This window comes from Ruditapes philippinarum, unplaced genomic scaffold (assembly GCF_026571515.1).
Source record: "Ruditapes philippinarum isolate M1 unplaced genomic scaffold, ASM2657151v2 ctg11936_1_1_1_1, whole genome shotgun sequence".
Classification (NCBI taxonomy): domain Eukaryota; kingdom Metazoa; phylum Mollusca; class Bivalvia; order Venerida; family Veneridae; genus Ruditapes; species Ruditapes philippinarum.
The window spans coordinates 1-25,814 of NW_026864139.1; the positions used below are offsets into that span (position 1 = coordinate 1).

The window sequence follows — 25,814 nt, forward strand, 5'->3', positions numbered from 1 at the left end:
TCCAATGAATTAGAGAGAAACCTGTCGATATTTATGGATATATCAATTTTATCTTAGTTTCATTGGTTGCTATACATTCAGATCGTGTTTGAAGGAATAATCGGGGACGGATATAGAGGGGACATAGCAATAGATGACATTTCTATAAGATCGGGATCGTGTTCAGGTAAAAGTATATATTTTCTATACTTATTTTAGTAACCTTATTTAAATAAATATAAACTGAAAACAAGATTTAATTTGTAAAAAATGCTATTCCACCGCATTAATACAACCCTAAACAGAATTTATTTTTGTTTCTATCAGTTGAACATTGCCATAATGCATATATCCCTGACCTATCTAATTTTTATTATCAGACAAAGGGATACAATAACAATTTCATAACAACCTATTTGTTAACAAAAGAGAAGATGTCAATGTTTGTGGTTAACTTTATTGTTATTTAAATAAAAGGTCAGAATAGGGATCTATCACTGCATTTGAGTCTAGTGAATTTTGGTGGTGAGGGTCATATTTCACATGACCTAAATTTCATGGCTGTAAATCAAAGCACAAGACAGTAAGTCACTTTGTCAAAATCTAGGTCAGTGATATCAAAGTGCCATTTCCATCGTAATCTGTGCACATGGTTCAAATTTCATAGCTGTACATCAAAGGACGAGAAAGGTCGCATAATCAAAATCTAGGTCACCTGAAATTTAACAACTTAAACTGTGCACATGGTTTAAATTTCATGGCTGTACATCAAAGGACAAGAAAGTAGGTCACCGTCCTCTTGGGAAGGGCAAAATTTTGACCCAAGAATTCAATTCAAACAATCTTGATACAGGTCCACCAAACAATGTTTCATGTCAAATATCTAAGCTGTAGCTTTCTAATATTCAGAAAACATTTGTTTTAGTTTCTGTTATTACTATGTGTACATATGAAAATCAATGCACCCCGGTCAGGGCCAATTTTGACACTAGTGGAAAAATTGAACAACTTAGGACCTATAGATGATATAATATAGCAAATATCAAAGCTGTAAGCCTTGTATCTTCAGACAAGAAAATATTTTAAGTTTTAATTGTATGTTCATATAAAAATCAATGACCCCAACCCGGTGGGACCAATTTTGACCCCATGGCTATAATGTGAACAATCTCTGTAGCGGTTCACAACGCAATGTGTCATGCCAAATATCTTACCTCTAGCCTTTGTCAATTCAGAGAAGATTATTTACATTTTTCAAGTTTTTATTATATACATATAAGGAAAACCTATCATCCCTGGTGTGGGGCTAATTTTGACACTAGGGGCAAACTTTAAACAACTTAAGTAGAGGGCTCATAGATGATATTATATACTAAATATCAAAGCTCTAAATCTTGTACCTTCTGACAAGTGATTTTTTAAATTTTACTATATGTACATAGTGAAAATCAATTACCCTAGGGTGGGGCTAATTTGGACCCCAGGGCTATAATTTAAACAATCTTGGTAGAGGTTCACTACTTGATGTTTCTTGCAAATTATCTAACCTCTAGCTTGTGTCAATTTAGAGAAGATGATTTTTTGATGTTTTACTATATACATATAAGGAAAAGATATGACCCCCGGGGCTGGGCTAATTTTTAACACAAGGGGCAAAATTTGAACCACTTTGGATGATATCTTGTATCAAATATCAAAGCTCTAAGCCTTGTACCTTCAGACAAAAAGATATTTTAAGTTTTTACTATATGTACATAGTGAAAATCAATGACCCTCGGGGCGTGGCCAATTTTGACCATAGGGCTATAATTTGAACAATCTTGGTAGAGGTCTACAAGGCAAAGCTTTATGCAAAATATCTATGCTCTTGGCCTTGTTGGTCTTTACAAGAATATTTGTTTAATTTATTCTTATGATTCATTTTGGTTGCCATGGCAACCAGATTCAACATGGAATGAAATTCTTTGAACAACTTTGGAAGCCCTTCACCGAAGGATCCTGCCAAATTTGGTTAAAAATGGACAAGTGGTGTTCTACAAGATGATTTTTTAATTTTACTATATAAAATCCTTATAACACACATACGTACACACAAACACAGTTGAATCGCTATATGCCACCGCATCGCAAATGCTGCGGCGGCATAAAACAAATTTAATTTTCTCTACTATGCTAGTAATATACAAGCTGTAACTTGGTTACAATTATAGATCTGGAATAAGGTATAATGAGTTTTATTTTCTTCTTATATCTCGACGGCGCCTATATATGGATCAAATTGTATTTCCCCTCTCTTCTATACAAACAACTATGTGAACAGTTCAACTCTATTTATTTATAATGATAATAAAGTATTCTCTTCATCTTAATTTTTAATTCATCTACATGTTAATACATCCACTAAATTAATCGATCAATCATCAATCAACAATCATTAATCAGTCAGTCAACACTCTGAAACTAAACAAATAACATCAACAATAATTAGAGTTAAATCAATTTCTTATGTCTGAAAAGTATAGTTATCATTTATAATTTAAAATTATCATTCATACAAGACACTTAGTTGAACAGTGGGTGCGTAAATATTTTGATGAAGTATTTGTGTGAAATTTGCATTTTTTTTAATTTTTTTTTACGAATAATAAAAGATTGTAAGTGGTTAAATTGATCTCCAAAGATGCACTGTGTTTCAAATTCAGGAATTAGAAGATAGGTTCATTTAGATATGAATAAGGCAGTTAATAATACCTTTATGTTTAATGTGAAATTTGATAAAACTTAAGCTATACAATTACTATATATTGTTAAGTAACCTGACTTTCGATTACTATGAAATGAAAAAAAAAACACACTTGCCATCTCTGTGTCGTTAATTTTAGCAAAATGATAGGTCAATTTAGAAGCACCATGTTTCAGACAAATAAATAGGAATTAGGAAATATATGCGTGGATGCGACAGAATCACATACTTATAATATACAACTAGTATACAACAATTTGCTGGACGAAATTTATTAAGCAGCATATATTTTGATTAGTTGATACCAGGTTTTACTTATCACCTATACTTTATTCCATGGAACATAGAATTAAAAGTTATGAATGTGTTTTATCACACATATTGTAGTGAAAAGGAGGTGGATTGTGAATTAACAGTAAAGGATAGTTTTCTATTATTGATGATAAAAAATTATTGTTCTTTTGAATATTGAAACAATTTTTCCAATACCAGACGAAATCAAGCAAATACACATAGTATACTGCTTTTATTTAAGTATATAACTCATTTGCAGATAACAAAAGACTTATTTTGATAATAAATACTCTTAACACTTAGATTGTGACTTTAATGATGACTTTTGTAACTGGATGCAATTTGATGGTGATAATTTCGACTGGGACAGAGGAAAGGGAATAACGGAAACTTGGTACACTGGACCAAACGGTGATCATACATCTGGAGGTAACAAATTACATAAAATATGTTTTTTAATAACAACAGATATTTTCTCACAAAAAATAAAAGACAAATAATGTTGTTGTTTTTCATGAGCTAAAACTAAGACTTTGCAAAGCACGGTTATTTTCGGAGTAACTTCTGAAGCCATTATTGGTACTAAATTTTATTAAGTTTATCATAAATTCAATATCACCAAAATTGTAACTGCATCTGCAGAGCAAATCATTTTGAACTCATCTTAATCTGGTCCTGTATTTTTGAATTAATATGTGAGAAAAAATGTTGGATTTTATTTGTTACATGTCCTTCATTGGACAAAATAATTATTCATTTTAGTATCTGAAATAAGTGGAAATATCGTCAGGTATACACCCGCCGTGAGTTAATTATTCTTTATTACGAGAAACACATTAATATCTGCACATATCATTTTAAAAATGTAACAAACTTTTAGAATTTTATAGAATTACTTTGTCTCACAAAAATTTTGTGACATAATGTTTTTCCCTTCGCCGTCTGTCTGGCCGTCCGTCTGTCTGTCCGAACTCAAAGGTCAAACTGCTGGCATGATCTCAATGAAACTTCACACGAGTGATCAATAACATCACTGGTTGAGCATATCTTCGGCACGTTCCATTGTTCTGTACAACATAGCCACCAGGGCAAAAAATAGAAAAAAGTTTTCCGGCTTTCAGAGGTCAATCTGTTGGCGGGATTTCATTGAAACTTCACAGAAATGATCAGTACCATACCTTGTTGTGTATATTGCCAGCACGTTACGCCTCACAACACAAAATGGCCACCAGAGCTATAAATAGAAAAATTGTGTCAAGCTTTCACAGGTCAAACTGCTGGCGGGATTTCGACATTATTTTATAAGAGTGATCAGTACCACACCTAGTTGTGCATACCGCGGGCACGTTCTGCTCTACTGCACAAAATGGTCGCAACAGCTAAATGTAGAAAAATTTTGTCTGGCTTTTTATATGTCAAACTGCTACTGAGATTTCGATAAAACTTCACAGGAGCGATAAGTATCTCCTAGTTGTGCATATTGTGGGGACTTTACCTTTGCTGCACAAAATGAACACCAGGGCTATAAATAGAAAAATCATGTTAAGCTTTCACACGAGTGATCAGTATTATACATAGTTTAGAGAGACACATATTTTTGTAACAAAAACCCCTTCTAGTTTTGTTTTATAAAAACAGTGACTTCACCAAAAGAAATGAAGTTTATTTTGTATGCAAGATCAAAATACATTTCACTCGTCAACACATGCTCTTATGATCTTTATATTACATCTGATATTCACTATGGTCATATATAGAGGATATTCAAGTTTTTCAATAAATACGGGATTTTTATCCTGTGGTATGAAAATAAATATTTCAAAAGGGGCTGTTGCCAAATGTCAAATATGATAAGATATAATAGATCCTGTATTGATAGAAAATTTATAGACAATTGTATTTGTTTATGACAAGTAAAACATGGCAATGTTAATAAATGATTGCTAGAAAAATTTAATCTCGGAAAGGTAAGTGTCACAAATAAATAACAAGTAAATTTAATCATGCATCTATTTTTTATGTAGTGGGTTACTACATCTACTTAGAAACGTACAGATGGAACAAGGGTAAAATAGCAAGATTAATGAGTCCGATGCAGTCATCAGGTCAATACTGTTTAACATTTTGGTACAGTATGTACGGTGGAGATATTGGTGCAATCAACGTTTACATAGAAATGAATGACGGGAACAAAACTGTTATTTTCTCAAAAGACAAGGACATAGGCGTTCCTGATTGGTGGAAATCGGTTTCGAACATAAATGCTTTTGACTCATATCAAGTATGTGTGATATCTGAAAATTATATTTATATACATATGTGCATGATATAGCCAGTGTATTAGTTCATAATGAATATAAAACATATAAATGCCTTAAACATATAATGAAATTAAAATGTATTAAGTAATTTGTATACTATTTTTATACCTGTACATTCGGAAGACAATATATACATCACATGTTACCCTTATATATTTCCAAAATATTTATAGCGAGATTAAACCAAGTGTTTCTTTTAGATTGCCACTATGTGTATTTGTGCGTAAATTAATAAGAAAAAATAAACTAAAATGTTTCATAGGACACGGGTGCCCCCACAATCCACTGTTTTATCAATCTAGTGACTCTAGGTCAAATATTATTTGGGCAACACGTGACACAGTTTGAAATCTGAAAATCTTTTACTAAGTCAAGGGCAAAAAATCTACACATAGTGAATAAATCTACAAGCAAACCCAACATTCTTGTAAAATTTCAGGACTACAGTTCAAACATTTTAAGAGCTGTGCATGAACAAGTTGCAATTTTATACTTTTTTATACAAGGGCAATAACTATAACAAAACTCTAACAAAAATTCACACGGAAAAACCCAGGTGCACAGCTTGCCAGTGGTGTTCATCATCATTCCCTTACATTGGGTTGATTCTAACTCAAGCAATCAAGGTAAACATAACACAACATTTTGAAATGGCCTTTACTAAGTCAGGGACAATAACTCTACAAATATTGAATAAATCCACAATCAGACCCAAGGTGCACAACTACACATGCAGACACACATTTCTGTTAAGTTTTATGACTCTAGATAAAATACTTTTGAGATAAACTCAACACATGTTGAAAATTGCAAATGTTTACTTATTCAAGGGCAATAACTATTGGAATACTGAATACACAAATGAAACCTTCGGTGCATAACTAAATATGCTGACCAACATTCCTATAAAGTTTCATGGCTCCAAATCAAATACTTTTTGCGCTTTGTGCCACACAAATTGAAAATTAATTTTTTCATCCAGTCAAGGGCAATAAATCAACAGAATAACAATAACAAAACATAATTATACAACAGACAAACATCAGGTACATAACTTCATATAATGATCAACATTCCTGTAAAGTTTCACTGTAGGTCAAATATTTTTTGAGCTTCGCACAAAAGAAGTTGAAAAATGTAAATTTTTATTAATTCAATGGCAGTAATTCTGTTAACAAATACAGAATAAATCCACAATAATACTCCTAGGTGCACAACTACACATACTGACCAAGATTCATGTTAAGCTTCATGAGTATAGCTTAAATACTATTTGAGCTACGCAAGACACAAATTGAAAATTGCAGATTTTTACTTATTCAAAGGCCATTTCTCTGACAAAAGAGAATAAAACCACAAGTAAAACCAAAGGTGCACATTTTCACATGCCGAGTATTATTCCTGTACAGTTTCATGACCCTAGGTCAAATGCTTTTTAAACTATGTGTGACACATGTTAAAAATTGAAAATCTGTAAAAATACTGAATAAATCTACACGAAAGCACCCGGGAGATTACAACATATGCTGACCAATATTCCTGTAAAGTTTCATGACTCTAGGACAAATACTTTTTGAACTACGTGCGGCACAATATGAGAACGGACGGACGCACGGATGGATGGACGGACGGACGGACAAGAGTAAATCTAAAAGCCCCTGCCCTATAGTCGGTGCGGTATTAAAATTGTATGGATATATCAATTAATCTTGCCTTAACTTTAATGGTGGTTATACATTCAGATCGTGTTTGAAGGAATTAACGGGGACGGAAATAGAGGGAACATAGCAATAGATGACATTTCTATCAGATCTGGATCGTGTTCAATAGGTAAAAGTATATATTTACTGTACATTGTTGAGAAATCTTATTTTTAATTAGTATAATCAATAAACAATTGGTTTTCTTTACTGTGCTAGTAATATTCTAGGTCTACAAATAATTATAGATTGTAAGTGGTTGCATTGATCAACCTATGATGTATCGTATTTCAGATAAAAGAGTAGGAAGTAAAAGATACGTAATTTCACACATAAATAAATAAGGCAGTTAAGTACAACATTAGGTTAGGGCGTGGACGGTTACTTGCACTTTACAGTACCGTCCATCAACAGGCTCAATCAAACCGAGCCTGCAACATTTTCAATTTTGTTGTGTTGGATTTCTTTAGGGATTCTGTTTTTCTCTCTTTTATTGTCACATCCGTGTTATTTGTGCCGTGTGGCGACTGTAAAAAGTCTCTCCGTACATTTAATCAATGATGTTATATTTTCGATCCTTGAAGATCGTTCAGCACAACATTATTGTTGTGTACACATGTTATGTGGTACTTTTAATTTCTTCTATACGGCCATTTTCAACTTTGGTGGATCCAGTATTCCTACTTGAATACTGTATAATCACCCTTAGGATATGTTGCCTGCTTTTTATATGCCCGAAAGAATTTCGGGCATATTATGTTATACCCCCTGGCGTCCGTCCGTCCGTCTGTCTATCCGTCCGTCCGTCTGTCCGTCCGTCCGTTAGCAATTTGGTTTCCGGAGCATAACTTAAGTTCCATTTGGCCCACAACATTCAAATTTATAGGATGATTGTCCATATTGGGTAGAAGACCCCTATTGATTTTGGGGTCACAAGGTCAAAGGTCAAGGTCACGATGACCTTAAAACTGAAAACAGTTTCCGGAGCATAACTTAAGTTCCATTTGGCCCACAACATTCAAACTTCATAGGATGATTGTCCATATTGAGTAGAAGACCTCTATTGATTTTGGGGTCACAAGGTCAAAGGTCAAGGTCATTATTTCTTTTAAACTGAAAACAGTTTCCGGAGCATAACTTAAGTTCCATGTGGCCCACAGTATTCAAACTTCATAGGATGATTGTCCATATTGGGTAGAAGACCCCTATTGATTTGAGGGGTCACAAGGTCAAGGTCACTATTACTTTTAAACTGAAAACAGTTTCCGGAGCATAACTTAAGTTCCATGTGGCCCACAGTATTCAAACTTCATAGGATGATTGTCCATATTGGGAAGAAGACCCCTATTGATTTTGGGGTCACAAGGTCAAAGGTCAAAGTCACTATGACCTTAAAACTGAAAGCAGTTACCGGAGCATAACTTAAGTTCCATTCGGCCGACAGTGTGCAAACTTCATAGGATGATTGTCCACATTAGGTAAAAGACCCCTATTGATTTTGGGGTCACAAGGTCAAGGTCATTATTACTTTAAAAATGAAAACAGTTTCTGGAGTATAACTTAAGGTCCATGTGGCCCACAGTATTCAAATTTCACAGGGTGATTGTCCATATTGGGTAGAAGACCCCTATTGATTTTAAGGTCACAAAGTCAAAGGTCAAGGTCCCTATTACCTTAAAACTGTAAACAGTTTCCTAGGGTATAAATTAAGATCTATTTGCCCCACAATATTCATACTTCATAGGATGATTGTCCATACTGGCTAGAAGACCCCTATTGATTTTGGGTCACAATGTCAAAGGTCAAGGTCACTATGACTTTAAAACTGAAAACAGTTTCAAGAACATAACTTAATTTCTATTTGGCCCATAGTGTTGAAACTTCATAGGATGATTGTCCATATTGGGTAGAACACCCCTATTCATTTTGGGGTCACACGGTCAAATTTCAAGGTAGCTATTATCTCAAAACTAAAAACAGTTTCCAGGGCATAACTGAAGTTCCATTTGGCCCACAATATTCAAACTTTATAGGAGGATTGCTATTTGAAGGAGGTAATACTTTATTGAATTTTTATGTAATGTCTTACAAATGCTTCATCCTTAGTAAAGAAAAAAAAAACACTTTCGGGCATATTATGCTCCGCCTAGCGGTGCTCTTGTTTAAATTTGTCTTTTGACGTCTTATCTGTGATATGCAGGCTTCATAACCTCAGATCTCCTTTCAAAATTCCAATTTATTTAGTTCCACCCATTGTTTTCTCGTTTAGGGCAAAAACATTCTTTTACTTGGGGACCAAACGCCGCTTTTCATGGAATGGCACTACTGTGTCACATTGAAGGTTCCATGATAACCGTCGTATGAACACATCTGCTGATGTTTCTTAATTCAAAATTTCGCCATTTTGGTGTAAAATGTTGAATTATGCTTAAGTCGGTGCTAAGGGCGTGGACGGTAACTTGCACTTAAAAGTACCGTCCATGAACAGGCTCAATCAAACCGAGCCTGCATCATTTTCAATTTTGTTGTGTTGGACTTTCTTTAGGGATTCTGTTTTTCTGTATTTTAATGTGTAATTAATTATCATTTAGATACGCAACATATATTTTGATTAGTTGATATTAGGTTTTACTTATATCGTGTGCTTTGTTCTTTTCAATCGAAAATAAAAATATAAATATATATATAATATAATAAATGTGTTATATCAGACATATTGTAGTTTCAATATGTGTTGATCAGGAGTTGGATTGTGAAATATTAAATATTAATACTGTCAAAATATTTTCATACTATTGTTGGTCAGAAATAAACGTTCTTTTTCGGCTTTGTTAGAATTTTTCTAAAGTGACTATTATGTCCACCCGAGAGTACATGGTGAGAGTTTAGGTAGAGTTTAAGTACCTTTACATTTTTTGTCATATTTGTTTTCAATTTTATAATAAACGTCACCCGAGAAAACAATAACATACTTACCCAAATGACAAACATAGATATCTATAAATGTCTATAGGAAAATACTGATTGATAATGTTCAATTGATAAAAAAAAGAGTAAGGCAGCCATTTTATAGTTATAAGTTAGATGGTTTTTACATTTTATTTTAAACATTTGTGTTGATCAATGATTGTTCAATCGCTACGAAATAGTCAATCTTTTGAAATATACGACTAATTAATTTCAGCTTGACAGTGAAAACAAATATAATTTAAAGCGCCAAACACATTTCGATGACTCCATTATACTCATAATGCTTTTATTCAATTAAAAGTGTCAATTCACCTATGAGCTACTTCTAAATGGTGAGGCCATTAAAGTATTTTCATTCGGATAACAATTATAAAGGTCGATCAATAAAAGACACTATTTATGAATTTGAAAAGAAAAAAGAATTACTTTGATAATCAATGTTCATAACACTTTAAGATTGTGATTTTGATACCGATTTTTGCAACTGGATGCAATCTGATGGAGATAACTTCAACTGGGATAGAGGAAAGGGAAGAGTGACTAGCGACACTGGACCCAACGCTGATAAAACATCAGGAAGTAAACCATTACATTAAATATGTTTTCAAATATTAGAAATTTTACGAAAAATAAACGAAAACGAAGTGACAAAATCAATTCATATATTTTGATTAGAATAGACATTTACGAAATTTTTAAAAAGTACGGGTTGTTATGGAATAAAATCTAGCCACATGATTTGTACTGATTTTTATTCCGTTTACCGACAAATCAATATCACTAAGTATCTAACTGTAACTTTACTGCAAATCGTTTTGATTTTTTTTCTTAATCTGCTTCTGTATTTTTGAATCAATATTCAAGATTAAATGTTTTTATTTAATGCAATTTTAAAATTGAGTTATTATATAACAGATGGGTATACATTTTATTAAGGATAGTACGTAAAACTACAATAATGTAACGAAATATGATTGCGTCTTCAATATTGCATATATACTTCGAACAATTATGTATAAAAAGAATCGTTGTCAGCCACTCCGATACATCATAATTTGTTCTTATTATTTTTAAGATTTTTGTAAAATTATAAAAGTTTGTTAATCTTATGTTTATACCACATTCACGCCGGCATCGGGAGTCATATTTCGGGTCGCCGTGAAAGAAACGTGATTAACGTAAGTCAACGCAGGATTCCGGGATATCCAAACGTAACAGATATTAGCCATTCTTGAATTTTATGCTACGTTTACACTATGTTCACGGCAGCGACGAAACCCGGAATGCATTGGAAATTTTGTCATATACTTTTTTCCCCATTTTTTGCGTTTGGTATTCATGTTTACTTGTAAAATCTTGATAGTGCACCTTTGAAAATCCATTTTTAAACCAAACGGCTTATCCTGGATACAATGATAAAACGCGAGGAAACTTTTACCGACGGCGTAATACTTTTTTGGCAAACGAGGTTGCCGTTTCTTCCGTTATCATAGTTTAACTGTAACATAAAATTATGCATCAAAACTATTGCCCTGTGATTATTTGCTTGTTTTCTTATTTTCTCGTGAATTTTAATACTACAGTCTGTTTTCTACATTTCTTGGCGGTCGATCCACAAACCGGCATTCGTGGGACACCTACTAACTACATGAGTTTAAAGAATTATTTTCCGCAGCTGACCGATAACTAATTTCACACGATGTCTGAATCAGTTGTGAGAGACAAATGGCCATTGGAATCAATGCCCGAGATCAATTGTCACTGAGAAGTTACTTCTCGCCCGAGATTTGATTTGTCAATAATGATCACGGAAACATTTTCAAAACATTAAGAAGTGGTTTTTTCTTTCTAAAAATATTATTATACTTTCTTTTTAAGGAGGTCACTATATCTACATAGACACAAGCTATAGAAAAAGACATGATACAGCAATATTATTAAGCCCCCTTCAGGACGCTGGGAAGTATTGTCTCTCATTCTGGTATTACATGTATGGTTCCAACAGTGTTAGACTTCGCCTACAAATATGGAATACGATCGGCTCAGAGCGTACAATGTTTTCAATTGAATCAGCCCTGGGCCACCAACAATGGTTTCAAAAAATGATTTTTTTATATTCAGAAGATGTTTTTCAGGTGAGGCTGATCTTATGTTATTGTTCAACATCAATTGCTTACCTACTTAATGAATGATCCTCTTTATGGGCATTATTAGGAACTGAAGACTTGACAATATATTTCAGTTTTATCGATTGAAAAACACATGTACGCAAAATGTAAATAAAATTTATCATATGGTTTACAATGGGCACTTTTCTAAACTAAAGCTTGGACATAAATATAAGGAAACTAAATAATCTATAATATCATCCTTGAAAAATAAGATATTTCCTATTGATTATTTTAAGAAACCAAAAAATAACATTCAGCTAACTAAAAACACAAACAGAATGATGTCTCTACTTAGAATGATTGTAATGTGTAAAAAATGTTACACTGCCCCACCTTTCTTTTTCCTGTTTAGAGAGCCTAATTCAAAAAATATCTCTAAATTTACAGGATGGACTGTTTTCAAAGTTTGTCTAAATTTTCTTAAAAGTATATCAGTTGATCTTGTTTTCATTTAATTAGACTTTTAACATACTTGTTACCGATTTTGTTATGTTATTTATAATGTGTATAAAGCTATAAATCTGCGGACAAATGTATTGTTTGAATTATAAAAACAAATACTTAATAAATGTTTGTATGAAAGAAAAATTAAATCATACTGCATTAAAACCAAATGGTTTTAGCATGAAATCCTTGCTTAATAGTTAAAATCCAATACAAAAACATCAGCATAATATTTTTTCTGGAAACGTGCAATATGTATCTGTGTTAAATTACAAAAATGTTGTCTGTTTCAACTTTTTTTTTCGAAAAACGTCCATGAAAACAAAACAATTTTATTGTTGATAAATTGATGAAAATATTTCAATGTTGTGGCTTTATACCTTAAATTTATTATCATTTAGTCAAAAACACAAAATTAATATAATAAATGTAGACTCCTACTAATGGACACTATAAAGACCTGTAAAATTGACAACAAAGGACAGTTATATGCCTTTAAGGTCCCCTATACAAAGTTTAAATAAAATTACTGTGTGGTTGATGAATTATGGACATTTTCTGAATGTAAACTTTGCTATTAGAAGGGCCTTTTTTAATATAATATGAGGAAACTATAATCTATAATGTTATTATTATGAAAAATGTTTTCCTATTGCTCATTCTTTAGAAACAAATAATAACATTCAGGTAATAAATTTCACGAACAAAATGATTGTTTCTAAACAAATGCTTTTAACATGTTCAAAAATGTACCCTACTCCACCCACTTTAAACACTTATTTGACTGTTTTCAAAGTTAGCCTTGATTTTCTTAAAAGTATATTGGTTGACCTTGCAAAATATACAATATTTTTACCGTGTAGTTTTTATCTTTAAGTTATTAAACTTTAAAAATATCTGGTATCATATTAGCTATAAAATTTGGCATTATTTAGCAAATAAATACTGACAATAATTATATAAATACAATTTAAAAAAAAATCTGCCATAAGGGATCTGAGAGATACATAAAAACGTTTAAAACAAATTGCCCTTCTGGGATTGAACCCACACCCCTCACTTTCAATGCAGTTGAAAAGTAATTCTAGCCTACTTGAATACTCTTCAAAGTAGAGGTAATGTAGTGGTCTACCTTAAAATAAAAACCTTTTTCTATCAAAACCGGATCTGAGAGAAAGAAATAATCTAAAAGAAAAAGAAAACAAGAAAAAAGATGACCCTTTTAAGGGTGGAACCCACGACACTCATTTTCTATGCGGTTCTGTTCAGTTCTGACAGAACTTATATTTCTTTATTTAAAATACATACATTAGACATCAACAGGAGTTCGTGGAGAGTAAGCAATTCGTCCTTATTAGTAATCAAAACGTCCTACAACAGTAATATATTTATTTGCTATAATTTAGTAAATGAAGTGTTCTCAGAGTTCTCGGCCATAAGTGCTAAAGACAAAATTATACAGATGACTGCATGAATGCTTTATTCTGTGAAGAAAGTTATTGAATCATTTATACATATGTTTGCTAATTTTTGTAAATAAAACATAAATGTAGTTTTCAAAAAGATATGTTTAAAAGATAAACATGTAAATTGTTTGTGCCAGCATAATTGAAACATGTGTTAGATATGTTGCTGTTGGTTTTAAATCAAGATAGCTGTCGAGGGAAGAGCAAACTATTGGTGGGCTTCAGGAATCATAGCAATGGATGACGTTACACTGTTTTCCTGTCAAGGTAAATGTTAATATTTAAGATTAAATAAACTTATTTAGATAATGACAGTTCATTGCTTTTTCATAAGTCATCGGACATAGTTTAGTACTGAATACCAAAGAAAATAGTAACTTCAGATTAAGCCATTCACTTTCAAATAATCAAAAACTAAGTAATACATGCTATTGATCATATTCAAATATGATTTTAAATGAAAATAAATGGTCAAGAAAACTTTCTCTATTAACAGTTTAAATACTTTATTAGTTGTGTGCGTTCTATAAAAATCACAGTATCAATAAGGTAGCATAGGAAAATAATTTATTTACTAGCTACATGCATATCATGCAACCACGATTATTATTATATGAGCACGCGATATGTGTTACATGATGGCCATGCGATAGGTGTAAAGGTATTGGACTTCAAAATCAATGTCCCTAACCGATATGTGTGTACACTTCGGATTCCTTTTTGTGAGGAAGCTATCCAGCTACTTAAGCAGCTGACGGAATATCGGTGGTAATACTTAGTTGGCCATTCATGCCTGAAATAAACCACAGAGGGACCTCCACCATTAAAGCTTGGATACCGCCATATGTCATTTACAGTGTTTTTCCGACGTAAAACCAAACAAAAACGTTAAGGTACTATATTGCCACGCGATAATAATACTTGCACAGCGAGCCTTTACAATAACAACCTAAATCCAATCACTGTTGTAATATGTACCAATGTTGAATAAAGTTTCTATTATTTTTTACCAGTATCTACAGTTTACTTTTATTTCATTTTATTCTACTCAACAATCTGGAGATGAGTGGCTCTTTATGAAAATGTATTATTATTGTTTTAGTGTACGTTTAGCTCTCGTTGCCGTATTGGCAGACCATTTATTTACAGATTTCATGTTTGTATATTTTTATTTTTCTGATGATAGTTACTTTAGACAGGTAAAAATACAAGACAAGACAGTCTTAGACATTTATGAATAAACGATACAGAACTCTTGAAATATACTTGAATGCATTATCACAGTGTATGAATAATTTACGGAATAAACCAGAAGTTTTGTTTTTAATTTAATCTATTACATTTAAGTGAACTAAACAAGTAGTAAACAATTGTACACACCTGTTGTTTTTATTTCTTATCTGTACATCTCTGAAGGGATTTGGCTCAACTTTAAGTTTTGTTAGTATATGCCCTTGAATTTTGTATAAAAACATTACGCGTTCTATTTTGGTATATTGGTTTAAGACATCCTTAATATGATCCATTACGAATAATGTATAATTAACGACGCAAACCTGCTCATTTTGCCTTTTTAAAATTCTAAGGCTTGTGTTTAACATAAAATCATGTATGGAAAAACATTATATAACTCGTCATTATTGATCATTCATTGAACCAGGGAAATTTACTGCGAACACTTGTATGTGCTTTAAGGCTTATTGTACATGCATATAGATATTACTATGTTCTTATACATATTGTTAAACATAATGTAAATATTGTCACTACATTTTGTCATTTTTGTTATGATAAAATGCATTTTAGATTGTACGGATCTCGAAATAGCCAATGCTGTCATTAAATCATCAAACTATGAGTACGGTTCAGTGGTAAAAATACAATGTAATAATGGATACAATCTTGTTGGAGATTCAGAGATCGTTTGTAAGACGATGGGAAATTGGAGTGGAACTGCAACGTGTATTCCACATGGTATGTAAACGTTCAAAATGTTTTGAAGGAAATGCAATATGTCTATCTGTATGCGTTGTATGTCTCACATACACTAGTTTGCATTTCCATATTGTAATCAAAAGTTTGTAATGCAAACTTGTATCAACTTATTTATAGATCAATTTATCTTGAAAATTAAATTAAATAAATGCAATTGATATCCTGGATAAATTGAATTTTTTCATTTCATATCCTGTTAGTTAGACTTTCGTTATTCTTTTTATAGATTGTGGGGATCTTACAATTCCTAATGGAACTCTGTTTACTCCAAATGGAACAAGGTTTGGACATGGCGGCATACAAAAGTGCAACACTGGCTTTGTTTTGATCGGAGATCCAAACATCAAATGCACCGCTAACGGTTGGTCAAACAGAACGGCATACTGCAATTTTATGGGTAAGAATATTACCAAATATTTATTGTCGCATTAATAAATTCATTTATACCGGTCCCTATTTATCATTATCTGATTTTAAGTTACTTATATTATGTCACTTTATGTGCAGATTGCGGAAACTTTTCAATTCCAAACGGGAAACTCTTAACTCCAAGTGGAACAACGTTCGGACAAGTAGGCAGAAAAGAATGTAACACTGGGTTTATTTTGAATGGGGAACCAAATGTAAGATGTACTCTCGATGGATGGTCAAACAACTCTGCAAACTGTAGACTTGTTGGTAAGACATTCTAATGTTTAGTTTAGTTTATTGTCTCATTCCAAGCATGTCATATATACAATACATCACAATATTCAATCATACTAAAATACAAATGTACATGTTGGACCAATCTCGATAGATTTATAAGAGACATTTAATGATGATACTAGCAAAATATATTCTATAACTAAAACAAATTTGCTTTATAACCAAGTTACATGTATATATAACAAACATTTTTGCTTATTCCTTCATGAAATAGAGAAAAACAGAATCCATTTAGAAAGCCCAACACGAAATAATTGAAAATGTTGCAGACTCGGTTAGATTGAGCCTGTTCATGGAGGAAAGTACAAGTTACCGTCCACGCCCCCTTGCACCAGCTTAAGCAGAATTCAGCAATTAACAATATACTTCAAAAATAATGCCCAGATTATTTGTGACAATACTACTGCAATAAACTTGCTGTGTGAGTGAGGCCAAATAGTCATTATGTTCATACAAATGTTCATACAAAAGCGTAAGTTTAGTGCAGCATACTTGAGCCCAGCATTGCTGTATAATTATAATTATGCAGTAAAAAAGTAAAGATGTTCCAATATGAATGAGTATATCATGGAGTATAATGTGTGTAACCCAATAAGCACTTGACTGTGAAAGGTGTGTGACCTAATTTATTCCAATAGATACATGATTATGCTAAATGTGTGACCCAATAAGTAAATGATTGAACATGGTGTGTGACCAAAAGTATAAAATTGAGCATGCTGTGTGACCCAATAAGTACATGATTGAACATGGTGTTTGACCCAATAAATACAAGATTGTACATAATGCATAACCAAATAAGTACATGGATGAGCATGGTGCGTGAAAAGACATTATTCTGAACTCCTTAGATGACAGTATAATGAATAATATTAACAATAATTGGTTGGTTGAATATATTTGACTGTCTAGGGTGATCGCCTTTCAGCATGATACATTTGTGTGCCAGTGTTGATAAAATGTGTAGGGTACAAACAAACTTCACCAAACACAGCCTTAAAATCAACCGTTTAGATCAAGCCTATACACAATATGTCTTAATATTCAATGTCGATACACTGTGGCAATGTACTGCTATATCATTGCCAAAGTTAAATCTTCCTTCACAACCAAAACAAAACAAAAATATCTGTTTAACATCTTCAGTTATAAAATATAAAACTAATTGCTGTTAAAAATTATGTACTATGTACACTACTATCGTTGCATTTCTACTACTTTAACTGTGAAAATGTGAATTGAACAGATATAATTATTACCCCTCACTTTTTGTGTAATGTTAATTTCCCATAGGCCACTGGGACTTATTTATACTGTTAATGCAAGTTTACCATGTGACTAAGAAATGTGAACTGTTACAGGGTAACAGTATCAAATCTGGTCACATGGTTAACTTTCTAAAGAAAACAAAAATTAAATCATCAGAAAAATTTATACAGTTATTGTTCGGGGTAATAAAATGAATAATACATGGGTTTGTGAGAAACAGTAAAAATATCATCCCTCGTAAAATAACTGTTACCCTCGGCTAACGCCTTAGCAGTATTTTCCTCGGGATGATATTTTTACTGTTACCCACAAACCCATGTGTTATTTATTTTATTACATTTTCAATGTTTCCGTGTTGGGCTTTCTTTTGGGATTCTTATTTTCTCTATTTTAGCTAATTGCATATTACGACAATAAAACATGCGATAGCAAAAATTACATAAACAACACATTTAACTGTAAAAATGCTCTCATAATATTTACAGATGTAAACAAAAAAACCCAATAAATTTCTTTTAGACATGATGTTCAAATCATATCTCTGCCTTTGAGATTGTTTAAGACTTCTAGTACTATTGCTTCTGAGTCATTGTCACCAATTTGGCATGTTAATTGTATTTTAATTTCTTCATTGCACGAGGAAGACCTAATGTTATTTTCTTCTCAATTTGTAAACTCATTTTCACTTCCAGAGTCTGACATTTCTTAATGGTGATTAACTTTTGTGTGTTTGCAAGTCATTTTATTGGTAAGAATATTACATGTCGCATAAATAATTGATAAATTATCATGTTCACTGACCACAGCCTTTTGATACATGATAAGAAGTGGAACATATCAACAATACCCTAATTAAAGATTGGTTATATTTTATGTCTTTTTGTATGAAGATTGCGGTTACTTTTCAATTCCAAACGGGAAACTCTTAACTCCAAATGGAACAACATTCGGACAAGTAGGCAGAAAAGAATGTAACACTGGTTTTATTTTAAATGGTGAACAAAATGTAAGATGTACTATTAATGGATGGACAAACACAACTGCATACTGTAGACTTGTAGGTAAGACATTACGTGTACTCTTTCGCTTCTAAACGGACTGTTACAGCAAGGGGACGATTATCTGTACATAAAAAAAGGAAAAATACCTATCATGTCAAAATAGAATGAATCTAATTTATGAAAAAGTTTAATTGAACTGATATAATTATTACAATTTATAATTGCTATATAATAACAGTAACTCAAGTATAAAAAGAGAACATCATGAATATCTCAAAAGGAATTAAATGCTTAGAGCATCTGTCTGTGAAATGTTTGCTCACAAAACACTTTTGAACCCCATAGTTGACGTATAAGTACATGTAAAAAGTATTTGTCAAACAAAAGTTTTTTTCTGTAGAAACAAATATCTTAAATGGACTTAACTGCTTAGTGCAATTGTCTGTTAAATGTTTTCACACAAAACGTTTTCAAAATTCCATAGGTGAAGTATTAGCTAAGTGCATATAAGAACAAAAGAAATAACATGTCTAACAAAAGTTACATAAACAACACATTTTACTATATAACTGCTCTAGTAATATTTGTAGGTGTAAACAAACATCATAATTTTTACACACGAAGTTCAAATTCTCGCATTCTCTTCTCATTAGACTTAATTCATACAGCATATCTGTCACAAATATATAATAAATAAGCAGCATATTAACAACATCAACAATGTAATGAAAAATATTCTGTTAAACAAATACATGTATAAAGTGTCTTATACGCTAATTATTTCAATTAAACGTGTATGAAAATTACTTTCAAAAACAATATTGAATTTATTTCTTAACTGTTGTTTATACAGAAAATTAGTACAAAAAATAAATGACCAAAATATCTTTTTATGTCACAAAATATGTGCATTTTAATTTAGTCGTAAATTAAATGATAAGTTAGCACACTTTTGTAATTTCAGAAGTTGAGACAAACAGCAGCAGTCCTCTAATCGTCGTGTATGTTTTGGTTCCTGTCGTTTTCATCATGATTGCAGCTACTTTTACTGTCGTGTACATGAGGTAAATTGTTTACATACTTTAACCTGAATTATTGTTTGATTTTATTAACAAGTCAATTGCATACTGCACACAATATATGAATCTTCGACAGATTTTCAGCAAGTTTCGTGAGATATATGCATAAAGATTTGATTTAATTTGTTAGCAATAGAGTAAACTTTAAAATGTCATACGTGCTGTAAGATTCCAAATATAGCAGAATCTAACGTGCCACAAAAGTACATTTGAGTTATCTATCTAATATATTTCCTAACGTAAAATCATTGACTTGTCTGACTTTATTGATTATTATGATTTTAATGCATCTCTTTAAAGGATGATATGATTGATTGACTGAAAATAGCTTACTATGACGCCCTGACCTATATCATACGTAAAATAAACGAATATTTGGCTTTAATCAGATTGTACAAAACCGGTCTCTTAATGACGACAACGAAGATACGGAAACAAACGTATACCTGTATGCAACCAAAGCACCAATACTACTTTATTTTGCATTAACATATGCAGGAGTCTTCGTATTTATCTTATCCCTCACGGGCACGAGCTCTAAATACGTCATCTGTGCCTGCAGATGTCAATATCCAAAAAAATGCATTTACTCTTTGATTGTTTTGCTTTTATTTAAGATATGTAATCAGATTACCTCATTGATGAATTTGCTTGCAGGAGAAGACATCTGAGTTGCATGAAAGTATTAAAAACTTTCAGAAGAGCTCGAGAAGTACCGTCTGGAGATTCACTGCAAGGAGAGAGTCATTCAAACCAAATGTATAGTAACGAAAACCTTCAACTTGATGACGAATATGCAACAATATCCGGAGAACAAACTGACGATAACAATTTAGGTACCGTTTATTACGCAACCGTTGATAGATCCGGAAAAAAGAAACCCGGTGTCTCAAAGGAAGATAATCAAACAAAATCCACTGATTACAATAAATCAGCTTGTAGCATTGATTTAAATGAATGCAATACATATAATGTACTAAGCGCTAAGTCTCTAAATAAGAATTTACAAGGTGGCGAAGAGCATGACTTGGACTACGACAGTGCATGTACCAGACGAATGAAGACCGAAGCATCTAACCATGATGACTATTCCCATATGGGTGATCTTGAAATGAAATACCAGCACACTCAACATTTTCTCCCCCAACCGGACATAGAGAAAAATACAGATTACTCTCATATTGACAGAGTCAGTAACAAGGAAGTCCCAGAACGTTTGGAAACAGACTACAACGACAACGATGATGAGTACCAACATTCAGTCGTGAAAGAGAAGAAGAAATCCGGAAAGCATACACCTAAGATAAAACAAATTGAAGATCAAGAAGAAACAGATTATTATAATGTCGCACAAATCAAAGACATGTACGAAAGTAATAAATCTGAAAATCATGATAACTTTATTCTAGAAAAGACATATATTCAGTGAGGGGAGTGGGGTGTGAGTGTGTGTTGTTTTTTGTGTTTGTTTGTGTGTGTGTGTGTGTGTATGCGTGTGCGTGTGTGTGCGCGTGTGCGTGTGTTTTTTTTCATTACAAAACCTTATTGGACTTTTGCGTAATTTTTGTGTTCAACTTTATAATTTTATAATCCTGTAACATTTTTTGACAAACGTACAGCTGTTTAATTTGACAGAATTATGGCATTTTATAAATAATTATGTCGACAAACAACACCATTATGCTTCTAAAGACATTGGCCAAAAGTGAATTAACTAAACAGGAGTGATCATTTAATAGTCCTCTTTAATTTTATTTTACCTGCTAATCAAGATGGCCGCCAAAACATTAAACGCTAAGATTGGAACTACAAAAACCTGTTAACATAGCAAACATTATCAATATCTGAAATATCAAATTTCGGTCGGAAAATATACCTACCTTCAACAGTATTTCCTCCTAAACTGCTGAGAAAAATTTGAATAAGACTATTACAGTATTTATCGATCACCGAATTAAGCTTGAAAACCTTTAAGTCTATGTCCAACGTGGTAATAGTTCAACCTCGGTTTGCTCGAATTACCGATCTCTCGAACAAATTTGCACAGTTCGAGCGAATCAAGTTCAACTGTATATAGAAATGATCCCTGGGAAGTTCTTAATAAACAGTTGTTGAACAAGATGACCACCAAAGTAAGAATTTAACTTATTTTCACTATTTAAATAATTTTCACATTTTTATTAAACTCCATAGGAATGTTCCATGGCTAGTCCTCTACCTATATTGCTCTATTTGACCCAGTTTGCTGAACAACAATGAGATCACAGCAAAAAATGGCTTTCGATGAAACATAGGAAAAGGTTTAATCTTTACCATTAAAAAACAATAGCCTAGGATGAGCAATTAGAGGCAATCACGGCCCTTTTCTTTATCAATGTTGTTAAAAAATAGGGAGATTTTAGCCTTATTTTACATATATCGTATCACGCCCGTGATATGTTTATCGATTGAATTGCAAAAGTTATGTGAGCACAACAAAATTAATACGAAAACAAAATAATTTCATCATGCGCTGTAACAGTTTCAAAGGAACAGTGACTTTTTATTTACCCAAATGTCATTTAATTTCCCGTACTTAAAGAGCTTAGCTTATAAATTCAGTAACAGAAATTATTATATAAGCATTGTTTATTGTTCTGCCGACTTAATAAAAGCATAATGGCATAATGGCGATTCTGAAGGCTTTCAGCTATTGCGGAACAAATACAAACGATTGATTTAAATAGTTTTGTAAGTTTCTAATGAATCAACGTTCATATGTAATGACATGATAAATACATGTATTGACAGACATCTATTTGCATCATTTTCGATTGTCAAAACCCGTTGCTTCATCAACATAGGTAAAACTGCGTTAAAAATCCTGTAACTCAATTTTTGTATGGTTTTCTATTATAAATATGATGCTCAAATGAAGATTAATCAATATTGTAAGTTTCGAAAAGCATTATTTGTAAAGATAATACCGAATTTACATTTTCATGTTAATAAAGGGAGGTAATTAGAAATTTATTTTCTATAAAGTCTAAGTCAAATATTTCAAAAAGAAATGAATGCATCTATTTTAATGATTACATACAATGTGGACACATATTTGCAGTTCATATTTTACATACTCTTTAATGTTTGAAAATTGTTTAAGAAGCATAATTAAATATACATATATAAAATTTTACTTATGTGTGGTAACAACCTTAATTACAACATTGGTGCTTACTTCTGGTCAGTGAAGAACAAGACGTGTATGGTTTACAGATGAGTATTGATGAATGTTTGTAGAAATTGTTAGATGTATCTTATACATTATTAAAACATTGTTTATCAACAATATTTCGGGTTATTCCGATCTTGAAACAAGATTTGAATATGCAATTATGATTTTTTTGCAACAGTTACTTCCCTTTATTAAGTTATTGTACGGGGCTTAATATTTTGACATGCTTTTTACTGTTTTATAGGCATTGTTGTTTTCATTATGAAAAGTATTACTCGGAATTGAATGTAAAGCTTTTATTTTTTTATGTTACTCTTGCTCTTCTTATTTCCTGCCCTGCCCTTCATATGTCAAATAATTGCTACATGTCAAAAACTATTAATATGTTGTAATATCAAAAGGGGGCAGAATGACTTTGAATATGAATAAAATTCTGTGAAGTGTGTTATATTACTGGGAACACTGCCTCAACTGTTTTATACTTTATCGACATTATGTATTTGAGGTAAATAAGTAATGTATGTCATTTTGTTTCACAAATAGTGCTCGACCTTGACAAGCTTAATATTGTGACATCATCGTCATGGCAGGATTATATGTAAAATAATCATTTACAATGACAATTGTAAAAATAGTGAAGATGACTTTTATTTACATCTGGCCCGTTATGTAACATAAATGATAACAAGAGCCACCGCCGGGCGGGGGCAACGCTCGATTTTTTACTTTTTCTAAACGCAAACATAGAAAGGTTTGAACATATGTTAACGTTTCCTTTTTAAAAATTTAGTTGGTCTGTCTTGTCACATTAGTTTTGTTTATCTATTTTATATATATATATGAATAGAAACACGCAATTCAATAAATAGAAACACGCAATTCTATAAATAGAAACACGCAAGTCTATAAATAGAAACACGCAATTCAATAAATAGAAACACGCAATTCTATAAATAGAAACACGCAATTCTATAAATAGTAACAAGCAATTCAATAAATAGAAAGACGCAATTCAATAAATAGAAACACGCAATTCTAAAAAAAGTAACACGCAATTCTAAAAATAGTAACACGCAATTTCTATAAATAGAAACACGCAATTTCTATAAATAGAAACACGCAATTTCTATAAATAGAAACATGCAATTCTATAAATAAAAACACGCAATTCTATAAATAGAAACACGCAATTCTTAAACTAGAATGTTGTTGTTGTTGTTGTTGATGATGAGGATGATGATGATGATGATGATGATGATAGATATGTATATATATATATGGTCATTTAATGCATAAATCTGAGAAATTTCTGTAATTTAACCTTCAAGGTCAAGGTCATTAATGAGCCCAAGCAAATTTGGGTTTGATAAACAACAAGGTCTGGTCCTTAAGAATGTTCTGTTATAATATGAAGTTGATCCCTTTAATAATAGCAAAGTTACAGTCAGTTACCGCCAAAACAATGAAAATTTCAATAATTTGACCTTCAAAGACAATGTCATTAATGAGTGAAGGTCAAGGTCTTTCGGTATGTTTTTTGACAGTTATCTTTGAAGATTATTATGTTCAAGTTTCAAGACAATCTATTCAAAAATAACAAAGTTACAGCCAATAATAGCAAAAAAATGAATATTTCAATAATTTGACCTTCAAAGTCAAGGTAATTTATGAGTGAAGGTCAAGGTTTGTCTAGTTATTTTTAAGGGATATCCCTGAAGATAATTATGTTCAAGTTTGAAGACAATCCATTCAAAAATAACAAAGTTACAGCCAATAATAGCCAAAAAAATGAAAATTTCAATAATTTGACCTTCAAAGTCAAGGTCATTTATGAGTAAAGGTCAAGGTCTGGTTAGTTATTTTAAAGGGATATCCTTGAAGATTATTATGTTCAAGTTTGAAGACAATCCATTCAAAAATAACAAAGTTACAGCCAATAACAGCATGAACAAGCAAAAATTGGACTTTTAACCTTGAAGGTCAAGGTCATTTATGTATGAAGGTCGAGGTAAGTGTGGTCTACTGAAAGGTCTTGTCCCAAGGGTTGTTGTGGCCAAGTATGAAGACAATACACCAAGAAATAAAAAAGTTATGATCCAGGTACAAGTTTGCGGACGGGAACGGCAACGGCAACGCCGACCCGACTATAACAATACCTCTCCTTTTTTTTCAAAAAAGAAAAAGTCGAGCTAAAAATTGCAATAATTTACTATATTTATTTTGTAATATTGACATGTTCAAATATTTATAAACATCCTTTATATATGTTATATTAACATAATATTATCATGTAAATGCAACCTGAAACATTGCCAAACTCGTCATCATTAATAAATGTACATGTCCGCAATGCAACATGCGACTTTTTATGTTGTTATTTTCTATCGTATATATTGTTGTATTTCAGCGTCCGACCTTGAGATTTTTGATACATACTGTTTAAGTTTATCCTTTGTCACA

The 25,814-nt window shown here is 32.0% G+C and overlaps 1 protein-coding gene across 1 annotated transcript; it reads left to right on the forward strand.

Moving 5' to 3' along the window:
- Positions 1-81: 81 nt before the first annotated feature.
- LOC132724541 (uncharacterized) lies at positions 82-25,814 on the forward strand (the record flags this gene model as incomplete). The annotated part of the gene is made up of 13 exons (XM_060709408.1): positions 82-166; positions 3,320-3,445; positions 5,041-5,297; positions 7,080-7,167; positions 10,464-10,586; positions 11,886-12,142; positions 14,274-14,355; positions 15,895-16,062; positions 16,310-16,480; positions 16,591-16,761; positions 18,951-19,121; positions 20,026-20,125; positions 20,798-25,814. Coding segments are annotated over 13 exons (2,571 nt in total), but the record flags the coding sequence as incomplete, so codon positions are not given.